This window comes from Neopsephotus bourkii, unplaced genomic scaffold (assembly GCF_033783945.1).
Source record: "Neopsephotus bourkii isolate Nb327-2 ecotype Australia unplaced genomic scaffold, CSIRO-AGI_Nbou_v1 NB_1760, whole genome shotgun sequence".
Classification (NCBI taxonomy): domain Eukaryota; kingdom Metazoa; phylum Chordata; class Aves; order Psittaciformes; family Psittacidae; genus Neopsephotus; species Neopsephotus bourkii.
The window spans coordinates 10,329,976-10,351,540 of NW_026902234.1; the positions used below are offsets into that span (position 1 = coordinate 10,329,976).

The 21,565-nt window shown below is 36.5% G+C and overlaps 1 protein-coding gene across 8 annotated transcripts in view; it reads right to left on the bottom strand.

Annotated features, from left to right (window-relative positions):
* MYO16 (myosin XVI) overlaps nt 1-21,565 on the bottom strand; it is a 377,031-nt gene that overhangs the window by 77,242 nt on the left and 278,224 nt on the right. For all 8 annotated transcript variants that reach the window (XM_061377886.1, XM_061377881.1, XM_061377882.1 and 5 more), the window contains 6 exons: nt 20,757-20,909; nt 19,972-20,172; nt 9,406-9,481; nt 7,517-7,686; nt 2,369-2,449; nt 1,914-2,119 (listed from right to left, as the gene is read on the bottom strand). In XM_061377886.1, the coding sequence (XP_061233870.1) occupies nt 1,914-2,119; nt 2,369-2,449; nt 7,517-7,686; nt 9,406-9,481; nt 19,972-20,172; nt 20,757-20,909 (887 nt within the window). The remainder of the gene's footprint in view (nt 1-1,913; nt 2,120-2,368; nt 2,450-7,516; nt 7,687-9,405; nt 9,482-19,971; nt 20,173-20,756; nt 20,910-21,565) is intronic.

The following is a 21,565-nucleotide window of genomic DNA, read 5'->3' on the forward strand; positions in this document are numbered from 1 at the left end:
TTTCTTTCTCTGGGCCAAGAGCTCCATGTTCCTCTTTGTGCACAAACCTAGCAGTGTCAAGAGATATATGCAGAGTGATTATTGCTAACTTTTCAGTAGGTTCAACATATTCACAGGGTTTATTATAAAATGGACTTAATTTTCAGTGACAGGATCCTAGCCCCAACACTAATTCTTTTAATGTGTAACAATACAATTATTAGGACCTGGTGCAAACAGGTAAAAATACGGGCTCAGCTGCAAAGAAACTATAATTTCTTGTGGAGGAAAAGGGATAAACAGCAACAAAACTAGAACACTTAAAAAAAAATAGTTTAAACACTGCTGTTGGGTTTTGTCACTAGTCTTGTTTTACTATTACTACTGCAAATAAATATTTCTTGTGAGACACCAGATGTCCTCTAGACTTTAAGGTTAAAATCTGTCTTTTGGACATACATAACGAAGTGGAATAAAAAGACTGAAATTATATTTGAATCTTCAAACATTCTTTAAATGATATTTAAAAAAAAAGTTTCTCCAAAAAAGACAACATTCCAGACTCATGTGTACTGTTTAAGAGTGAACATGCATACTACCATTCTCTGGCACTGAAGCCAACTGAATAAAATGACCTTTGTACATATGGTTACTCTCTTTTATCTTACAAAACAGAGAAACTACCACCACTCTGCTCACCAAGCCTGTGCAAACCCTTAACCTGTATCTGGGAATCACAGTGAGAAAAGCTAGATGGAAAGGACCAAATACCTGCCAGGGAAGTTTAAGGATTTAACAGTAGAAGATTGTGAGTTTGTGCTCATGTAATAGTCCCTTGAAGTGTTCAACTCAGTAAGATAGAAATGGTTAGATAGAGACTGTCCCTACCACTTCTGAATATGAAAGCAGACCGCTTTTTCCAAATCTCCCACTATCTTATCAAGCAGCCTGCAATTCTGGATTCATGCTGCAGGATTAACATTGTGGTAGGACAGAAATGGCTTGCTTTCGAAACATGAGGGATTATAAACTACTATAGTCCTGCACTTTTTGAATATTTACACTATTGGCAGAGTTAATATGATTCTGTCTAAGCAGTAACTTAATATACACAACTTTTTCTAAGAAGGCAAATGAAAGTTTAGATGTCTGTAGGCAGCTGATATTCCCATGCTTTTTTTTCAGAAGCAAAATAATACATAGACCAGATCATGACTGTTTGATATATCAGTCAACGAGTAGAACATGCAGATAGGAGGAACATGTGTTGAGTGCATGAGGCTGCTAACCAAATGCCTCTTGGACAAGGTGGTACTCTTTTTTTGCTGAAGCATTTGAGAACGTGAGCCAGAACTCCAAACCTGAATTGGGGATGGAGCAAAACATTTTGCCCTCAGCCAGCAGCAGTGACATATACCTTTTATCTTTTCACATTAATCCAAAATTTCATACATTTCTAACAATAATAATAAAAACAGAGTTGTGGTATTAGCCTTAATAACTCATCACCATGCAGAAACAAATCCTAGCATATGAAATACAAATACTGAAGTCATGACACACACACTGATAAATTTGAAAAATTAAGACTATTTTTTCTTGTTTTTTTAATGACCTGGAAACAAACTGCAGTATTTTGTATTTTATAAATCATATAAATAGTACAAATTATAAAAATATAACTACTTTATGAAGTTAAATTTTTTTAATTTAATACATTTTGCTGATGATCTTCACAAATTTATTTTCACAAATTAATGATTCTTTCAAATAAAAAATAACAAGCCTATACCCCTTGCGGGCAGACCCGATTTTTCCCTGAAGAAAGTCTGAAAGAGTCATTGGCAAAACAATACCACAGGCACTACCACAACATGACAGAAAGCTTTGTACTGTAGGTAAGAAAAAGGTTTTATGTAACTTAAAGGATTTACCTTGACAAGAAATCTGTGAAAGAGAGACGGATTGGATACCCATGTCGTATGATTTTGACCATGTCTAGAACACCAATATACTGCAGTTGAGCAGACACATAAAAATTGTCAAAAGTATCTGGCAACCTGGAGTTATTAGGCTTTATACAATGAACAGAATGTGGCGTGCAGTTCTGCAGCTTCCCAATAATATCTGTGAGTGATTTCTGTAGGGAAAAAAAACAGTTATCAATCATTACTGTGCAGCAAAGGCAACTGCTCAACACACATGCTCATCCTAACTTTTAACATCGTTTTCTCAAAAGGCTTGACCTGGCCATGCAAGTAGCTTTCTCAAGCATACAATTTTTCTTTTTTTCATTGCAGTCTGGAGAGATTAATTTTGCCTTTAAAATGTTTTGAGCTTGGAGTTGAGTTTTTTTTTGTAAATTTCTGTCCAGAAGATTTTCACTAACCCTGAGCTGGACTGCCACAGTGGTTGGGCCCCCTCGTTCCAGTCTCTGAAGAAATGAGGATGTTCCTTTCTTTTTCAACAGCTGTGTAGGAGAAAAGCACACACACAGTACCTTTATGTCAAGATGGGCAGTAAACTTTCATTTTCATTGATATAAAATTTACTAACAAAAGCAAACATTTATACATTTATATATTATATATGTCATAGACAATTACTTGAGTTTCACAAAGAATTGGGAAAGTGGATAAATATCCTCACGTATCTGCAGAGCCATAACTGGCAAGAAAGGTTTGATTTCAAAAGCAGCTATATACCACTGGAAAGATCAAGCACCTTTTCAAAGTAACTGGGCAAAGCAACATGAGCTGGAACTCTATTGTAGAAACAGGGCTTGTGCAATTAGTATCCTACACACTCTGCCTATAGTATAAATCTGTTACTCAGAAAAGGTTCCTTATGTCTTTGGCAGATGATTAAGTGAATAAATAAGCAGTAATCATTTCAAAAAATCTTGAAAGCAAAACAATAATATTAAAAATCCCCTTCTCTTTTCTTCCTCAATACATGAATGCAGTTAATCTTTTTTTGTGTGTATGTTTTTCTTTTAATTTATTTTCACCCGTCATTAGCATAAATTATCTACGACTTAATACCTCATTAGAACAAATGTTACCTTCTAGATAGAGTTGGGAGTGGGGAACAAATTTATTTTTTAGTGTTCTAATTACTATCTTTGAGACTAAAATGGCAAGAATCCTCCTAAAAGTGGTCGCAGAAATCAGAGGGTTTTCTTGAACTTTTTACAGGAAGGCTTGTATTACAGGATTTGGCAAAGCTCAGAGTCAGGCCTGTGTATCAATGACAGCCTTTTCACCTCTGACTTTGCCATTGCCTTTCTCAAGTCCACTTACCCCATAATGCTCCCTTTCTATCAAGTCAGCATGTTCTAGCCTACTCCTGTCTTTTTCCAGTTCCATCAGAAAGTGTAAATTTCCTCATTTTGGCCCAGTCAACCAAGCTCTATTAAAAATATTGCAGAGTAAACAGTTCTCTACTCAGTATATCAAAATTTGGAGCTCTTTTTTATTTCAAATCTCACTTACTAGGATGCAATAAGATTTTAAAGGCAAATTCACCCCCCACTTCAAAACAGAAGAGTTCTGCTTGCTTCAGGTTTTATCATAAAAAGAGCCACTAGCATGCCAACTCCTCAGTTAAATTTTACAAAATTATTGAGGAATATAACTAAAAAGGAACTTTCTGCTCTTGACAGATAACGTATTCACTCCTTCTTCCCAATAGATTCAGTCACTAGTTCAAAAACATCTCCTGAGTTAGTGGAAGAGCTAGAACAATGTTTTGGATGCTCATGTCCTATGTTGCATACTTCTTCCCAGGGGAAAGAAGAGTTTAGTTCAGAATGAGGGAGAAGAAAGACAAGAAAAAAGCCAAAGAAAAAAAATTAATTTAATTCAAACTCTCCAAACTTAGACATCTTCAGCTATGGGCTGAATACATCACTGAAGCATTACTTCTGTATTGCCCTCTAATATACAGCTTTACATTGGCAAATCTTGTACTTCTAATCTACAGAAAAATAAAGAAAATCATATATGTAAGTTTGTAATCTCTGTTAAGAAGCTAAAACCTCCTCCCAAAAAAATCTTTTTACCAGAAGAATATTTTAAATATTTAGCCAAAAGACATACCAAAATGTTCCTAATAGCTGGGTTCTTAAACTAACAGAAAATGAAGCAAAGCATTCATAATGAGAAACAATGTAAAGTCAGTGGGAAAAAAAAGCCTTCTGTTAGTTATATGCATTCATGTGATCAGACTTCTGCTGCATGAGCTATAAAACCCACAGGCAACAGTGCGAAAGTATGCACTAGGAAAAGATTACAGAAAAACAAGGGAGCAAGTGATTATATGAGCAAGAGAATTGTAAGAGCATCAATGAAGATATATTCTATCTCATTTGAAAACGGGACAGAGTCACAGAGACTTGAGCTGGCATCCCCCAAATTCCTATGACTCCTTATGTGCTTCAAAATTCTGGCCAACTATTAGAGCTGTTCATGTCTGTCGTAGGATGGATGAAGTGTTCTCTCGAATCCTACTAGAAACAGAATGGTGAGTTGAAAGAGACAACCCACTGTTACCTGTGACAGCATGTTCAAAAATCAAGTCATTTATGGAAAGGTAAACAAGTAGATAAATGGTCATACACAGAGAAATATACAAATACACAACACAGAAGTAGGTAAGACTGCGGATGACAAGCTGCAAGTGGGGGGGGGGGGGGGGAATCACAATAAACTCCTACCTGATCTCTGAAAGTGCCCCCTTCCCTGGATATGGTGAAGTCTACATGACTACCCAAACACAGCAACATGAATACCCTCCATATTGTGTTTCTCATTACCTATGGTATGAAAAGGGCAGGAAGGAAGACCCTGGAAACTACAGACCTGTCAGCCTGACTTCAGTGCCAGGGAAGGCCATGGAGCAGATGATCCTGAGATCATAAAGCATGTGCAGGAAAATGGGAGGGATCAGACCCAGTCAGCATGGGTTGATGAAGGGCAGGTCCTGTTTGACCAACCTGATCTCCTTCTACAATAAGGTGACCTGCCTGGCTGATGAGGGAAAAGCTGTGGACATTGTCTATTTGGACTTAAGTAAAGCATTTGATACTGTCTCCCATGGCATTCTGCTGGAGAAATTGGCTGTTCGTGGCCTGGGTAGGTGTATTCTTTGTTGGGCTGGAAACATAGGGGTGTTTAGTCTGGTGAAGAGAAGGCTCAGGGGGGACCTTACTGCTCCCTACAACTACCTGAAAGTCTCCTCTGCCAAGTAACAATAAGCAAGCACTAGGACAAGAGGTAATGGCCTCAAGCTGTGCCAGGGGAGGTTTAGATGGGTTACTAGGAAAAATTTCTTCACAGAAAAGGCGGTTAGGTATTCCACAGTGGTGGAATCACCGTCCCTGGAAGTGTTCAAAAAATGTGTACATGCTTTGGTGCTATGGTTTAGTGGTAGTCTTATTAGTCCTGGGGTAATGGTTGGACTTGATCTTAAAGGTCTTTTCCAACCTAGTTGATTCTATGTTTCTACGTATGTTACAACTCAAATTTCAGATATAAAAGGAATGCCAGTCTCTGGTTGATAATTCTTGTCCTTATGTCTCTCTTTCTCCTCTTCCCCCTTCGTTTCCTTTTTTTTTTTTTTCTTTTTCATTTTCATTTTCCTTATTGCCTATAACCTCAGGATAAACTCCAATAAAAATGCAGTGGTTATGATTTTCCAATATATAGTCATTTGAATTCTAAGCTGATAAGAAAATGCCTCTTACATTGCATTTCCAATTACAATAACAATAAAACAACAAAACCGACATTATTCCAGCCTATCACAGTGGATTTTTCAGGCTATATCAGAAGAGGGAAGAAATTACTTGGGAAAGCACACTTATAGATGTGGGCTTGATCCACAAAATAATTTAAGCACTTACCTACTCCCAGCTCCTGCATCAGATGCCTATTTCAAAATAAAAATGTCTCCTTTTTTGCCACAGGAACAGATTAGATACATAAGAGTTCTGCTTCCATCCTGCATGGCAGCACAGCTCCTTGCCTGATCAGGCCAATTTAATATCTACAAACTAAGTGGTGTTTTGTCTCACCTGCACAGCTCTCCTCCATGCCTACCTTTGAGAAGCCAAGCCATTCTGTCTCTGTGGAGAGACGAAGGATGAATTTCTTCCCACCTTCCCTCTAATACCTAAATGTTTAGAGCATTCTCATTGAATCTGGAATTTCTGACTTAATTTATCAATCTTCCCAAAGGAATTTGAATATGTCTTTTCTCTCTCAAGAGAGTAACTCCAGGTTAAAAGCTATTCTGGAGTGATTAAAAACCTCATAGTTTCAGAGATCCCAGCTGCGTGGTGTTTCCCCCTGGCTTTATTAAACTTCTTAGATGTGGTTTTCATATTTCCTTCTATGTGTGGAGCTAGTACCTATTTCACAGCCTAAGGAAGCTTCCTCTAGGAAGCTCTTACTATAGTGGAAAGGCACCTTAAGGCACCTTGTGACTCCTCAACTGTTCGCTAAATATAGCCTTAAACCAACATTATTCACTTCAACTTAAGTTTTTCCACTGAGATTACTGACAAGAACAGTAGACAGGAATTATGCTACTACCAGCAGGGGGGCTATAAAGTCCCATTGCTATTCTATGGATGCACTTGCATGAAGCCTTCCACAATGACACATGAGCACAGGCTCCTTAATCCCATGACAGAATCAATTTTATCCAGCTGTAAGCCAAAAATAGAGTTTGAAGATTCAAGAAGCCTGGTGAGGCAGCTGATGTACTATGAGAACTGCTTGCTTCTTTTCTAGAAGAAGAAAGAATTCCAAAGCTCTGTCAAGAATGGACTCAGCAAATTATGCTATTGCTCCTCAAGAGAGATGGTCCATACGACATGAACAACTAATTTTTTTATAGCCTCCCACTTTTTTTTTCTTTTAAGCTTTTTTGGGGATGACTTAGCAGAAAGAGAGACAAGGTCAGAAATGGGGAGAGTATGATTTGATTTTAAATTGTCTGGGAAAAAGTACATGAAAGTGTCTATTTAAAATAACAATGTTTGCAAAAATGTATGGAGTTGATCATACAAAATGACACAAAATATCTTTTGCAGAAATTGTCTCAGGTTAGCACAATTGAGACATTGAGGTTTTATTTTCCCTTCCTATGTCTTAATTTACTTAACTACCCATTATTAAGTCAGTCAAGGAGTCAAAACACAGAAGTGTTGCTATACAGTCAAAATCAGTGATATTGCATCCACTACTAAATCCTGGAACCACAAAATCATGATTCAAGTGAGTCAGCCTTGAAGGGACCTTACTGTCTTGCCCAAACTTCAGCTCAGCTGGTCCAAGAAAGAGACTCTTGAACCAGCATTATTAGCGTTAGTAAATTATAACCTGTTAGTTCTCACTACTGCTTTAGTACTAAATTATTTTAATAGTGCAATGACTACAGAGAATGAAGCAGAGAACAAGAAGCTTTCAGAAATATCAAAGTAACAGAAAAATCTTCAAGGAGCAAAGAGTTGAGAGGGCCGTCTTCTTACCTTGCTGAGCTCAATATATTTCTTTGCTTCTCTACTTGCAGTTGTTACTGCTGGTTTTAGCAAAGCTGTTTTACACCCTTTGACTTTAACAGAATGGTATGGAGGAACAAGTGATCCAGTTTGTGTCAGCTTGGACTGGAACAACTGACTGATGACTACATTTTCACTAGCTGGGAAAAAAGAGAAGAAATTAATGCATGAAGATAGTTAGATGAATGTTAGAAAATAATATATATTGTATTTGGAAGTAAGAAGACATATAGTAGGAGACAGAATTAAATAAATGGACAAACAGATAAACTATTATATTATGTCAGGTAAGTAAAGCCAATACTTGAAACAATTTCATCACAATCAGTAGACACAGTAAAGCTCCATACTTTAAAAATATGGATAAATATAGTAAGTGGCATTAGGAAAAGCATTAAAATAATAGCCTTCAAATTAAAAGAAATAAAACCTATGTTAATAGTCTCTCCAGATTTATTTGTCAAACAGGTACGTTCCACATTCTTAGACATATATGCAAACTACTTTTTTTTAGCATATTTAAGTTTTGACCAATTATACTGAATTCAATGAAAATCAAAGCAAGCATGCACTTAAATGATATGTCTACGTAACTTATAATACTGTCCCTAAAGGAGATATGTCACTACCAACCAATAGGTTTTAATCCTAAATCACTTAAAAAAGAAGGAGTGTAGCCTTCATGCTACCTACATGCTTATAAACGCTTATAAATGATGACCTACATGCTTATAAATATTCTGCCTTCAGAATTTTTCCATTAATTATAATTGTTGTTATTATGACTTCTTCATTATGTATACACTCACTCTCAGCATATCAAATATTTTATTTCCAGTCCAATCCTTCATTAGCTCCTTTTAACAGTTACATAGCTGACATGACAAGAAATAGCAATGAAAGTGTAAAAGGAGACTACATGAGACAATGGAAGAGTGTTCTCTCCTGTAGAACATCCCTGAAGTTCCCATACTTTCGTACATTATTTGGGAGAATTATCATGTAAATTCCCAGTAGCAAGAACCAGGATGTCTCTAAAACTATTATCAATAGGATTATATTTAAGGTAAGTTTTTCCATTTCTTTCTTCATCCTTTATGTGTTTGCCTTTAAAATGCATTCATTATTTTACTAGGGAGTTTAACTAACCTCAAAGTAAAACCCAACACACTGTAACAGTGGGGCTGATTTGGAAGACAAATAAAACATAAGCATATAACATATAAAGACTCTGCAGTGGTTGGAGGAAAGACAGATAACACCTCAAGATACACTGACATACCCCTGAGGACTGTTTTGTTTTTCTTCACAGAAAGGGTAAATGATAGCGGTTTTTAATAATCTAATTATAAATCATTAATTAACTGGGATGCATTATTATTAGGCATAATTACATAACATGCACATGGGAAGGTATTTAATTTTTTATGTCAATGGACATTTGTATCTATTCACTGAAAAACATAAGAACACCCACAAGTTCCTGCTTTTAGAAAGGTACTCAAGCAGCGAAGTGCATCCCACTGCAGTCTCTATGAGAGCCTAATTTCCTTTCCCCGTATTTTGTTTCCTGTATTGTTGTTTTAATTTATACCAACGATTTCTTAAGTCATACTCATCTGTCAGACTATACCTCTCTTGCTCTTTACATCACATCACATGATGAAGACGCTTTCTGTTCATTAATTCTGAAGTCTTTCTAAATCAGAGGATAACGGTGAAGATCATAAAAAGATGATGGGTTTTTTAATGTGAGTAATATATATATAATTTTCTCTTAAAACTAAAATCAAAATTAAAGTTAAATCATAATATCTTGGTTTGTAACAACAAGAGCAACCACAAAACCATTTACTTACTTTTCATTACAAATACAAGATTTTGTGAAAGGGTATCTTTATTTTTTTCTATCGCACCAGCAATTTCATAAGTAACCTATAACAAAATATTGTGACATAATTAGTAATGACCAATACATCTTTTTAAAATCTTACAGCAACAGAAATGAAGCTATATTTTTTTCCCACTCAACAGCTAAAGGTTAGCACCAGGTAGCATCTTTTGTTTCTTTCTTAGGGCTAATAATACTAACCAGAAATACTGGTTGCTGAACATTTTGTCTCTGCAAGAATCCAGAAATTTCATCAGGTTGATGCTAAAACATTTCCACAGTGAAAGGCTTTGAATTAAAGTGTAGTGTAGAGCAAAAGACAGTGACTTAAACATCACCTTTCCTGTAGGATCAGCAAATTTCTCCTTCTCAGTAGGAAACTCTCCACACTGTGATAAAACTCATGAAGCACTCTGAGTCCTACTTCATACCCCAAGTTCCAGCGATGGGGATCTTGGAGGCAAATTCAGTCAATAGGTTATATACAAATCCCATTTACCTTTCTATCAACTGCACACAGAGGGATTTTGGATCACGTTAGTTGGCTGAGGGTACAATTTCAAGAACAGTTGGACTGTCACTCCATGTCATCGGAGTGTAGATAAACTCTAACACATGTAGTGAGCACCCTGAGAAGTGGACAAAATTCAAATCTCTAGCTAGAGTTCCTGAGGGTACATATAAAATGAAGAAATTAAGAAACCCTGAGGCTAGGTTTTTGGCTTTGGGTATTTTTTTACTTTTTATGGGGATGGAAGACAAAAAACTAGATCATTTACAGGCTTTAGATACAAGCAGCTCTGGGTTGCACATTAGTAGAAACCAAACAGAATTTTTAAGTTAAAAAAGGAAGAAAATTATAATTGTAGCACCTCCAGGATTAGGCATATGTTTAATGGGACCTTCTTAAAATACAGTTTGGTATTATTTACCTTGGGGCCATGTTTCTATCTAAAGCCCTTTTAAAGTTTTTTATTGATCTACATCTTGAGCCCCTTAGATATCTGGGGAAATTTTGTTCTTGTACATTTAATAAAGCCATAAATGTGTAATGAAGATTAGTAATACTAATCAGTACATTAATTTTGTTTTCCATTGGGTCATTTGACAATTATGTAATGCCATCTTACTCATGAAAGTGGTTATATGACTTGGATGTGTATAATCTGTTACAGTTAATAACTGCCAAATGATGTAATTACTATGACATCTGACATACAAAAGGTATAACAATAGAAATATGTTTTTGTCTGTGACAGATGCAATGTTCTATACATTTCTAATTGCATCTCCCAAGAACATACAACATAGTTAGCAAACTACTAGAATAATTTAAGTATACTATTAAGTGCTTTTAGTGTATTTAAAGTAAACGTTTTACCATAGTGGTCTATAAAAGATAATTAACGCAACTTATTCTACAAATCCATAATGCCAGTTCCTAATTAAGTGTCTTTGACTAAATTAGAGGAAGAGAGTTAGTATTGGTGGGAAGAACAGGCAACTACTGCAGTGGGAGACACTATATTATGATTAAGTACTTAAACAGCAACAGGAAGAAGTTTCAGTACTGGTTCTGGTATAATATATCACCAGCTTCTAGAACTATATTCATAAGACATCTCTCATATCACATAAACCACATAAAAGTTAGCAGGATTCCCTTTTATGAAGAAATTGTTAATTCTCTGACAGTTTTCTCACAGACCTGCTAAATTAATTCAATGCATAAAGACATGAAAACTGACTCAGTGAAATGGCACTCTAGGGTTCCATATTCACTGCCAGTCCCACAAAAGAGAAAGAGAAAGAAGTACTCTTCTAGCTGCCAGTTTTGTTAATTTAATCCTGCCCTCATCAGAAATGCCAAACTACATAGCACTTTGCCTAAAGCACATATATTTCCCTCAGTTTTCTTGCACTGTTTTTTTAAAGTAAACCTGGCCAAAATTCTGCACTAATTGGCACTCAAGCACAGTGGATAGTTATTCCTAGCAGAAGAAAACCAAATAAATATTACATGATTCAGACAGGAAATGTGCACTCACTTAGATCATGGTTCCAGTATAATAAATCATACTACTTATCTCACTTCTCTTTACTGCAGCTGTTTGCTCTATCTTGCTTTACAAGATGAACTCTTTGGGGTAGACTATGTAAACCTATGTGTCTGTGTTAACCAAACAAAACAAGATCTCTAGGTATTATCTGAATATTTGAACTATTTTTATTAAAAAAAAAAAAAGTGTTCAATTCCACACTGCATTTTATCACAGTATCACAGTATGTTAGAGATTGGAAGGGACCTCAAAAGATCATCTAGTCCAATCCCCCTGCCGGAGCAGGAACACCTAGATAAGTTTACACAGGAACGTGTCCAGGCGGGTTTTGAATGTCTCCAGAGAAGGAGACTCCACAACCTCCCTGGGCAGCCTGTTCCAGTGTTCTGTCACCCTCACTGAGAAGAAGTTTCTTCTCAAGTTTAAGTGGAACCTCTTGTGTTCCAGTTTGTATCCATTGCCCCTTGTCCTATCATTGTTTGCCACTGAGAAGAGCCTGGCTCCATCCTCGTAACACTCCCCTTTTATATATTTATATACACTAATAAGGTCACCCCTCAATCTCCTCTTTTACAAACTATAGAGACCCAGCTCCCTCAGTCTTTCCTCATAAGGGAGATGCTCCACTCCCTTAATCATCTTAGTTGCCCTTATTTCATTAAAACAGATTAAAACAAGAAAGTGATTGGATTTGCTTTCATTCTTGATTTAACTTCAGAAAGGAAGAAATCTTAACATAAGCACAGTGATAGTGGGACAGGATGAATGTTCATCTAGTCCTGGATATTTAGGGAAAAAATATTGAGGAATAGTTCCATTCTGCCTCCCACCAGTTCCTCTCTCAGCTTCCAGGGCTCTGCCCCTTGAGGCAGCTCTTGACCTGCAGGCTGTATCTCATGTTTGTGTTTAATATCTTCTGACTGACATTTCATCCTTGAGTGTCTGTTTCCGGAAATCATTAACATTTTTGGCATGTATAACAGTTTGTGACAATGAGTTTCACTAGTTACTAGCTATGCAAATAAAAAAAACCAACCAAACAAAAAAAAATATACCCAAACCTTAATTTTGTTTGTTTGTTTTGAACCTCTTTTCTGGTCATTTAAGTTGGTATAGCTTGTTTTTAGTATCATGAGAACTAGCAGACACAAGTAAGAGGCCAAAAAAACAACACCTAGAAAACAGGAGGCTCACACCTCAAATGAGCACAGAGCTATCTGGGAACTGCACATTCATCTTCCTACATACTCTTGCCTCTTTATTTCATTAATTATACTCATGCTCTTTCGAATCATAGAATCAACCAGGTTGGAAAAGACCTTTAAGATCATCAAGTCCAACCATTATTCCAGGGCTGCCAAGACTGGCACTAACCCATGGCACTGAGTTTGGTGTAACTCGTATCCAGCCAGGAATATAAAGCACTTTCCCTTGACAAAAACGGGAGACAATGATTTAAATTGCCCTTCCTAAAGCTCTCTATTGAGATCTCCCTGTCACGATATCTTGGAGGTACCTCAGCTGCTAATAGCAGATCACAAGCTCTTTTCCCAACTGCCAGTTCCATTTTGGATCTACCCCTTTTCCCTAGGTTGGACCTTGATCTCCCTGCTCCCTTAGAAGGACTTGGAACAGAGGCAATGCCAGTTCTTGGCTATGAGCTCAGAACTGATGTAAAGCATCCAAAAGCTTCTCAGAGCTACTTCATTGTACATCTTCTCTTCTGAACTGAAATACCCCTCATAACATCTGACTTTGGTAAGGGACTTGGTCAACAGGGCCACATTTACACATAATTTTCATCAATCCATCTAAATTCTCTTTTTTTTTTTAAATAGTTTTTGTATCCTGTGAAAGGCCAAAAGCACCCATGCGTCGTGGCTGATCCAGCAGGAACCATTAAACAAGCCAGAAAAAAATGCCACCTGGAGTGTTAATCTGGCTGTATTCAAAGTTGAAAGGGAAAATTTTACTATTGTAATCACAAAATCTAACTCAGAAATTCACAGGTTTTTATGTGTTGCTCAATTTAGTCAATAAGAAGCTAATTAGTTCATATGGTTAAAAGTGAAATTTTTGAGAAAATATCCAAGGACAATTTCAGTGCACAGAGGGTCACTTGGAGTTGTTAATTTTCTGCCATTAAATGTGAGTGATGTTATTTAAATGCTTGAATGTTGTATGATGACTGGGCCTGTCACCTTCCAAAAACAAGTCTTGTTAAGCAATGAGTGAAGCAAATGTCAGATAGTCTGCAAGGTCTTATGTTAACAGAGCGATAGAAGTAGTATCATCTCAAAACCTGTAAATACTTAAAACAAAACAGGAGGATGGACGAAGTGTTCTAATAATTTCTACTGTAAGTGAAAGTCCAAAATCAAGTCTACATAAAGAAAGAGAGAGAGAAAGGGAGATAAAGGACAACTATCTTGTCTGTGTGAAAAAGCAAATCTTTGTCAAGTAACCTTTATAGGCCCTGGTATAGCTTAGACTGATTTGATTGTTATGTCTGGGGATTCAGCCTGGGGAGAAAATAAGAGAAAATGAAAGCATCCTTATTGATTAATCCATCTCCTTTTGTCTTTTGATTTAGAGGTTCAGTTTCAGATTCTGCCTGGGATATATAAGGCATTCAAAGAAGACTGCCTTTGTGAAGGTGAGCTGACAGCTGAGAGGTATTTTTGAAATGCACATAACTGAGAAATAGAACAGACATTGATCTGCACTAAAAGGACATTATGTGCATATGGCAAAGAAGTTGGTCTTTAGGTGTGACTGGTTTATCACAGTACTATAAGTCAAAACAGTGGCAAGGCAAACAGTGACAAGCGGCTTATCTGATTTGTAAATCCAACTCTAAACTGCAGAAAGCTTAAATTATGACAACCTATTATTCAGACTACATGAACAATGGGGCAAATAGCTCATTATCTTGAACACTGGTATGTTAAATATCACTATTAGGTAAAGCCGTATCTCTTGGCATTACGCTAAGACAATATATTTCTGATTTACTTAGTGGTATGTTCATTTTTCCATAAAATTAAAAAAAAAAAGAACTCTGAGTCCTCAAGAAAGTTTGGTGATGGAATGTTATTCTTCAAAAATCATGACTGGCATTTCAGAAATATAATTCAAGAGAAGCCCTTCATTTATGTTAGAGCCCACAATGCAAATGTTAATTTTATCAACAGAAGTAGCTAGAAATTCAGTATTATACATTCTTAGTATAGTTTTAGCTGATGTTCAGATGCATTGATCAACTGCACCCATAAACCACTTCGCTTCCCCAAGGCAAACCTGCAGTAAGGAATTGGTATGCCTCTCCTCTCATCATGCTGCCAGGCAGGCAGTCTCTGTGAGAAGCAGCTGAGAATACCCACATTCATATTCAGGCACCAGAAACAAAGCAATGCCCAGGATGAGCAGAATTTTTCCAGATCAGACTGCCAGTGTTCAAGAAAATGTGTTAAATAACCTTCAGATAAAGCCTTCCACTAATTTTTTTTTTTTTTAAGTCACACAAAACCTAAATCATTCTTCTGCCTGAGCAGAACAGATAAGCTTTTTGTCTTACAGCGCTCAGATACCAAGACATTAAATAGTTCTTAGAAGAGACTCATAATGTGTCAAGACATTGTAGGGTTCTGTTCAGCTGCAAAGTTAAAACTGGGAGATAAAACACTTAATATAATAAAGTGCTAATGTTCACAGTGGCCTTTGCTAAATGTGTTCATGTATGTTCATCAGCAGCAGATCACATTGCTCATGCAGAAAAAGACAGATTTCGCAGTGCACAGGCATAAAAATTCAAGAAAAATGAAGTTTTTTTCTTTCTTCCACAGGATCATTCTGTCACATTTGTGTAATGCAGTATTCTCTCTCAGCTTCCATTGAAAAGCTTACTGATTTCCACTGATTTCTTCTATGTGCAGGAGATGACTTATGTATATTGTTTTCCTCTCTTATTCCACTTTCTTCATTCCAAAACAGTAAAGAAAGTAAGAAAAAAATAATAGGTCTCTCAGAATAATATCATACATACAGATTTTCTTAAAGTATTGCTTCTGTCAGAAAATCAAGTATGAATTCCAAATTCTTTGTTGTTTTGGTTTGGGTTTGTTTTTTTTTCTTTACACACTACTCTGACCCTCTTCTCATATCCCTTCTTCTTTTCACTTTGACCTCATGCTTTCTTTTTTTCTTTTCTGACTCATTATCTCTTCTCTTTTTCTCTCAGTACTGCTTTTTCTGGAATGGTCTAAGGCTCATTAGGTTTGGACCAATAATACAGCATGTGTAGTCCTAGTTAAAAATAGTGACTATAAAATCTAAGGAGATGGGTGATACCTGACAATGCAAGACTACACGCGATCAAAAAGACTTGATAGTGGAAAAAAAATAATAATTTCTGTGAGTATCCTGACACAAAATGTTAAGGTATGAACATGGTAGAAATCTTTAAAACTGCATGGACATGTCTGTATCAGCTGTAATTCTCTCAAAATATAAAGCTAAAGATACCAGTTTTGCTCACAAAAGGTTGTCTGTCAATCTCAATTAACGACACAAAAGTAGGCCTTTTCAGGAAGGCAGTATTTTTAATAGCTGCATTTTCTAGTATAACTGTACTTATGAGTTGCTAAAATAGCTACTGTAAGTTTCTGAGTAAAGATATGAATCCAGTTCTCTCTGGGCTTCGGACTACATACACAAACTACTGATGAGAAAGAGCCCAAATTTCAAGGGTCCAGATGAGATTCATACCAGGGCTAACATAGCATATTACCTTTATTTTCCCCTCTAGATGACTCAGAGTAGCAGCTGTTTCATACTGACTGTGAAGTACACTGCACTTACAACTTTTGCTACCTATCAGGATGTCTGCCTTCAACTTCTAACACAGAGCTTGCATTCAATGTGATTTCTTCCATGAACATCAGCCTAGATGCATCACCCGAATATAAATGGTTAAGCCTAGAAGTGAAAAATTCCGTGTTCAATTACTTGTCACATTTCAGCAATAATTCTTTTTCTACCCTCTGGATCTTATTCATCTTTCAGTTATGTAAATAATGAGAAACTTTACCAAGTTAAAGGAGTTACAATCAGTGAAAAATCATGGTAAGCGAGAATAAAATTAAGCCCCCTTGTTTTAAATTTGGTGATATCTGAAGGTGATGACACAGAGAAAGATTGCTTTATATTCCACTTACTTTATACTAATTTAATAGATATCAGACTATAAAAATGTCTCTCAAAACCTGAACTACATTGTTACTTTATCTATGAAATTCTTATTTTTGAGTGCAAACAAAACCTGATATACTTTAGAACCTGATCCTTTGATAATTTTCATGGAGCACTAATGACTTTTATAAAAAGCTACTAAACATACTAACAGCACAGTCTAAAGAATGGCATCAGCAGTTTTAAAATCCTAGAGTTTCATATTCAACTTAACTATTTATGAAGACATACTAGTCTCAGAACAAACCCAATTTGTGTCATTATTTAGTATATTAATGCTATAATCAGATTTTATGTAAATACACATCATAAATCACTGGAAATTTCAATTTGATTTCTAGGTAACAGTTGCATGAGATATCAAAACTGCAAGTTCTTACAAGGATTTTGCTCAATCACTGTTAAAGTAAGGAGAGTTAAGCACTTGCATAGGAACTTCTCCGTTTTGGCAGGATCGAGCATTTTACTGTCATAAGGATGCAAAGAACAACCTGACTGTCTGGAATAGCTCCTTGGCCAATGTAAATCAAAGGATCTCCACTGACTTCAAAAGAATGTGTGAATTTACATTACTTGGAGAGATGTTCATACTTTTAGATTAAATGTCATTACTATTATTAGGAAAAGGTCAAACCAAGTGTCTATGTTATAAAAAAAAAAAATTCTAAACAACCATGCAAGGCTAAAACACACATTAATGAGAAGTGTACTCCTTACTATTCACAGTTTAACTTCAGTACTAGGCACCTGAAACTCTGATCTTAATAATTCCTACTGAAGTACTTCTTCAGAGAACAACATTTTTTTTGTTTTGTGATTTTTTTTCATTTTGAGGAAATGTGCTTATTCTTCTGGTTGTGATTTGGAAAACCGACATGGAAGCAGCTGCCTTGCTACTTTTTTTGGTGCGTGGAACCTTTTAAAGGTATTGTTATAAATTTGTATAATCACAACAGAACAGAATATGAATACTTATGTATCTAAGAAGTATAAAACAGATTTATAAATGGAATTAAACATCATTCCACACAGACATGTGGACAAGAGTCCACAGTCAGTTCTTAGCTCTATTTCTTTAAGTGCTAAGTTTTACAAAATCTTCATTGTATGATTATGTACCCACTTCGTGCCTGCATTCCTACTGAAAAGTCCCAGTAGTGGAGGCATTCAAACCACTTAACTCTGGCAAACAATTTGACTCTAAGAGAAGGCCTTATGATGAAAGAAGAGCCTCCAGGGAGTTATTCAGGGTATTTAGATTAGGAATTTAAGCACTACCCAAATAGTCTTAATCCTTTCCATAATGACCACATTTCTATCATTGGGCAGGAACAAATTTGCCTGCATCAGAAGACTACTCAACACTTCCATCGACTTGATTTCCAAATGAGGAGGCACAAGATAGGTCTTTCTCCATTTATATTGCTGTAAAGGACACCAGTCTGGTTAAAGAAGTCTGAGAGTGCACATTCCAACCTTTCATCTGTTCGGGAGAGCTCAGCACATACAATGTTATTTTGAGATATGACAGACCTGGCAAGTCTTTTTTTGGTGACTTGGAGAGAAGTTTTGAACATACCTCATAGGTGTATCCGCTACCAATAGTCAACTGACTGGGTGTTCAACAGTGTAAATCTGTTCCACCTAAAATATTCATCATAGGAGAAAAGTGTGTCATCCAATACCTTTAGCAGCATGGATTAGGGTTATTTTTCTGGTGTTCTTACCCTAGGAAGCACATAAAACTCCTTCTTGAATCTAAACTGCTTTTTTTTTTTTTTTAGCAGCGCACCAGATAAACCCCCTGCATTTGCTATTCAGAAAATTATATGAGGGAAGGTTGCTCTAATTATCTCCCACAATAAGCAGCAGCAAAACTATTACATTTGGTTTAGAATCGTAATATTCATTCTAATCAAAAGACTTTATCATAGCTGCATGATTTCTTGCTCCTGGAACTTACCTCTTCTGCCTGTTGCTTAGGTAAAGAGAGGAGCATTCAGGTGCCAGTTGTCTGATTATATTGAAGCACCTGCAGCTTTCACTTGTCTTCCACAGAGGGTTTTGAAGCGATTAGCTACCTATCACAAGCTGCCACTAAATCCTGAAGAAGTCTAACAGTAAACTTTACTGAGATCTCAGGTTTTTATAAACAACATAGGGCATATAATCACGATGGGGTGGTCCTCAGGCACAGCAGCTAAACAGTTTTTATATGTGCTATATACAAAGTTTTTATGGGACTCCATCTGTGGATGGATAGCTCATGGGATCATCTGCATAAGACTTAGAAAGTATGAAAGGACACAGAACAAGTTGTTCAGATGTAAAGACTGATTCCTGCAGCCTTCAGTCTATGTTCTCACCTGATTGTGGTAGAAGTTTGGAAAAGTGGTACTAAGAGCCCCCATTGTATTGTGGCTGTACAATCTACCTTCATTAGCACATTTCAAATAACATGCTTTAAGCAGAAAGAAGTGTGTGTCATATTAACCACAAAGGGACCAATCTGTTCAGACTGTCTAAAAAAAGTATATATTTTTTTCCCCTTAAACACATACCTATTTTGCTTGCTTTGGGTTGTGAGAGGTTGTGAAGACAATGTAGAAATGAGAGAGCATTGTAAAAAGACAGGGTAAGGGACACATTTAACAGAACTGATTACACTTTTGCAGTGAACACTGCGGGAAGGCAAAAGCAAAACTTTCATCCCACTTTACAGCCATACTTAGAAACATCCCCCCCAAAAGTTTGGGGATTTTGAAGAAAAAAAGAGAAAAATGTATTTTGATTATGACTACTAATAAAAAAACTGTGTGGGTTTTTTTATCAGATGCATGCTGGTATCCCAGGTATCTACATAAATGGCACATGATCTACAGGGAACCTGTACCATTCTGGAACAACATCTAAGAGCAAAGCAACAGTCAACTAAAATGGCATTAAACATTTATGCTGAGGTATCTGAATCACCTTCTTCTGCATGAAGTGCTTAAAATGAATATACAATTCAGGAGCCAGAATTAGCCTAAATCCTGTACAATATGATACAAACTATGCATTTGATGCATTAGATACTGCATTTACATTCTAAGTTGTCCTCTGCAAATTCATCATTATAAAGTGAATTGTTATTTACATCAGGGAGTCAGAGAAGCCATGTAAAATTTTGTTTTGTTTACTCTTTTTCATTAACTGTGCAACCAATCATTCAAACAACTTACCCTTCCAGCATAATGCATAACAGTGAAGGTGGAGCCCTGATCCTTTGGGGCAAGGTTACCATTTCCATCTTTTGTGGAGGAATATACTGTATTTGTGTCAGATGCATCCAGGTAAGACTGAATGCGTTTAGAAAGACTCTGTTCCACTGACCAAACAGATTGGCTTTCTTCATCCAGCATTGACAAAAAGCCTGATGGTTTCTGAAATTAAAAAAGCAATTTTTCTCTTTTTATACAGGAGAAATAGAATTTCAGTTGTTTCTTGTGGAATAACACAGCTTGTAATTTATTAAACAGAAATATGTATCATCTCAAAGGAAAGGAAAAATGGTTAACATAGTCTGGTAATGCACATCAGACAATTCTGCAAGAAATGTAGGGAATAATTACCAAAACCGGTAACTATTGCTGATCTTCTAGGAAACTGATTGGGCTACTTCCTTCTTACATGTTACACTCCAGAAGCTAGCTTCAGACACAAAAAACCTCTCAGGCTTACAACAGTCCTACAGCAGCATTAATGACACAGCATGATACACAAATGCTATTCATTAATTGGTACAGGCAAGGTGTTTCTGTTACATTTTCTTCAACTCTGAACTGTTGGAAAGCTGCTAGCCCTGAAGGTATAAGGACCATTATAAACAACCCCTCTACAGTCTCTTTGGATCCATAACCTTCTGTACAGATTTATAAATAGGAAAATGAAAGCAAAAGTTTGTATTACTCTAACATACAGAGACTGTGCATAAATATACATGGTGCAAAATTCATCAGAAAACTACCTGAAAGAAAAAATCCAAGGCTGCAGTATGGTTACTAAGAGAACACATGGTTTCCATGGCAACTCCCTCTTGTACACATTCTGCTTGCTCTTGTAGGAAAAGCACTTCATTGATGTACTGGTGCATCTTCTCGTTGGTCATGTTGACACACAGCTATTGTAAAATGAAGAAAAAAAAGGAGTATTAGAACTTCATTGGATAATGTCATCAGAGAAGGTTTACTGCATGTCTAATACTGAATGTGATGAAATGTCATTCCATTATATGTTGCCTCTAAGCAGACTACAGATTACCAAGACCCCAGGGAAACTGCAAGCGTGGTGAGGCACTGGAAGGCACAGGTTGCCCAGAGAAGTTGTGGATGCCCCATCCCTGGAATTGTTCAAAGACAGGTTGGGTGGGACTCCGAACAACCTGGTCTACTGGAAAACGTCCCTGCCCATGGCAGGGGGGGTTGGAACTAGGTGATCTCTAAGGTCCCTTCCAACCCAAACCTTTCGATTCTATGATTCCTATTGAAGTGGAAATTTTAGCAGAAAATTCTAAAGCTTCTCTACTACTAAGAAATGAAGAAAACGAACTCCTAAGGGTGGAAGAACACTTTATACAAGGAATGCTGCAAGGAATGCTTGCATGCAGTCTCTTTTCAGACTAAACTAGACACATATTTTTCTGGCCATAAACTGTATCTTGCATGAATAAAGTGTGCAAAACCAATTCCACCAACAAATCATATTCAAACATATGAAATATTTGGATCCATCCTAAAATTATATTGCTTGACATCCCAAGAAATGTGTAATAGTTGC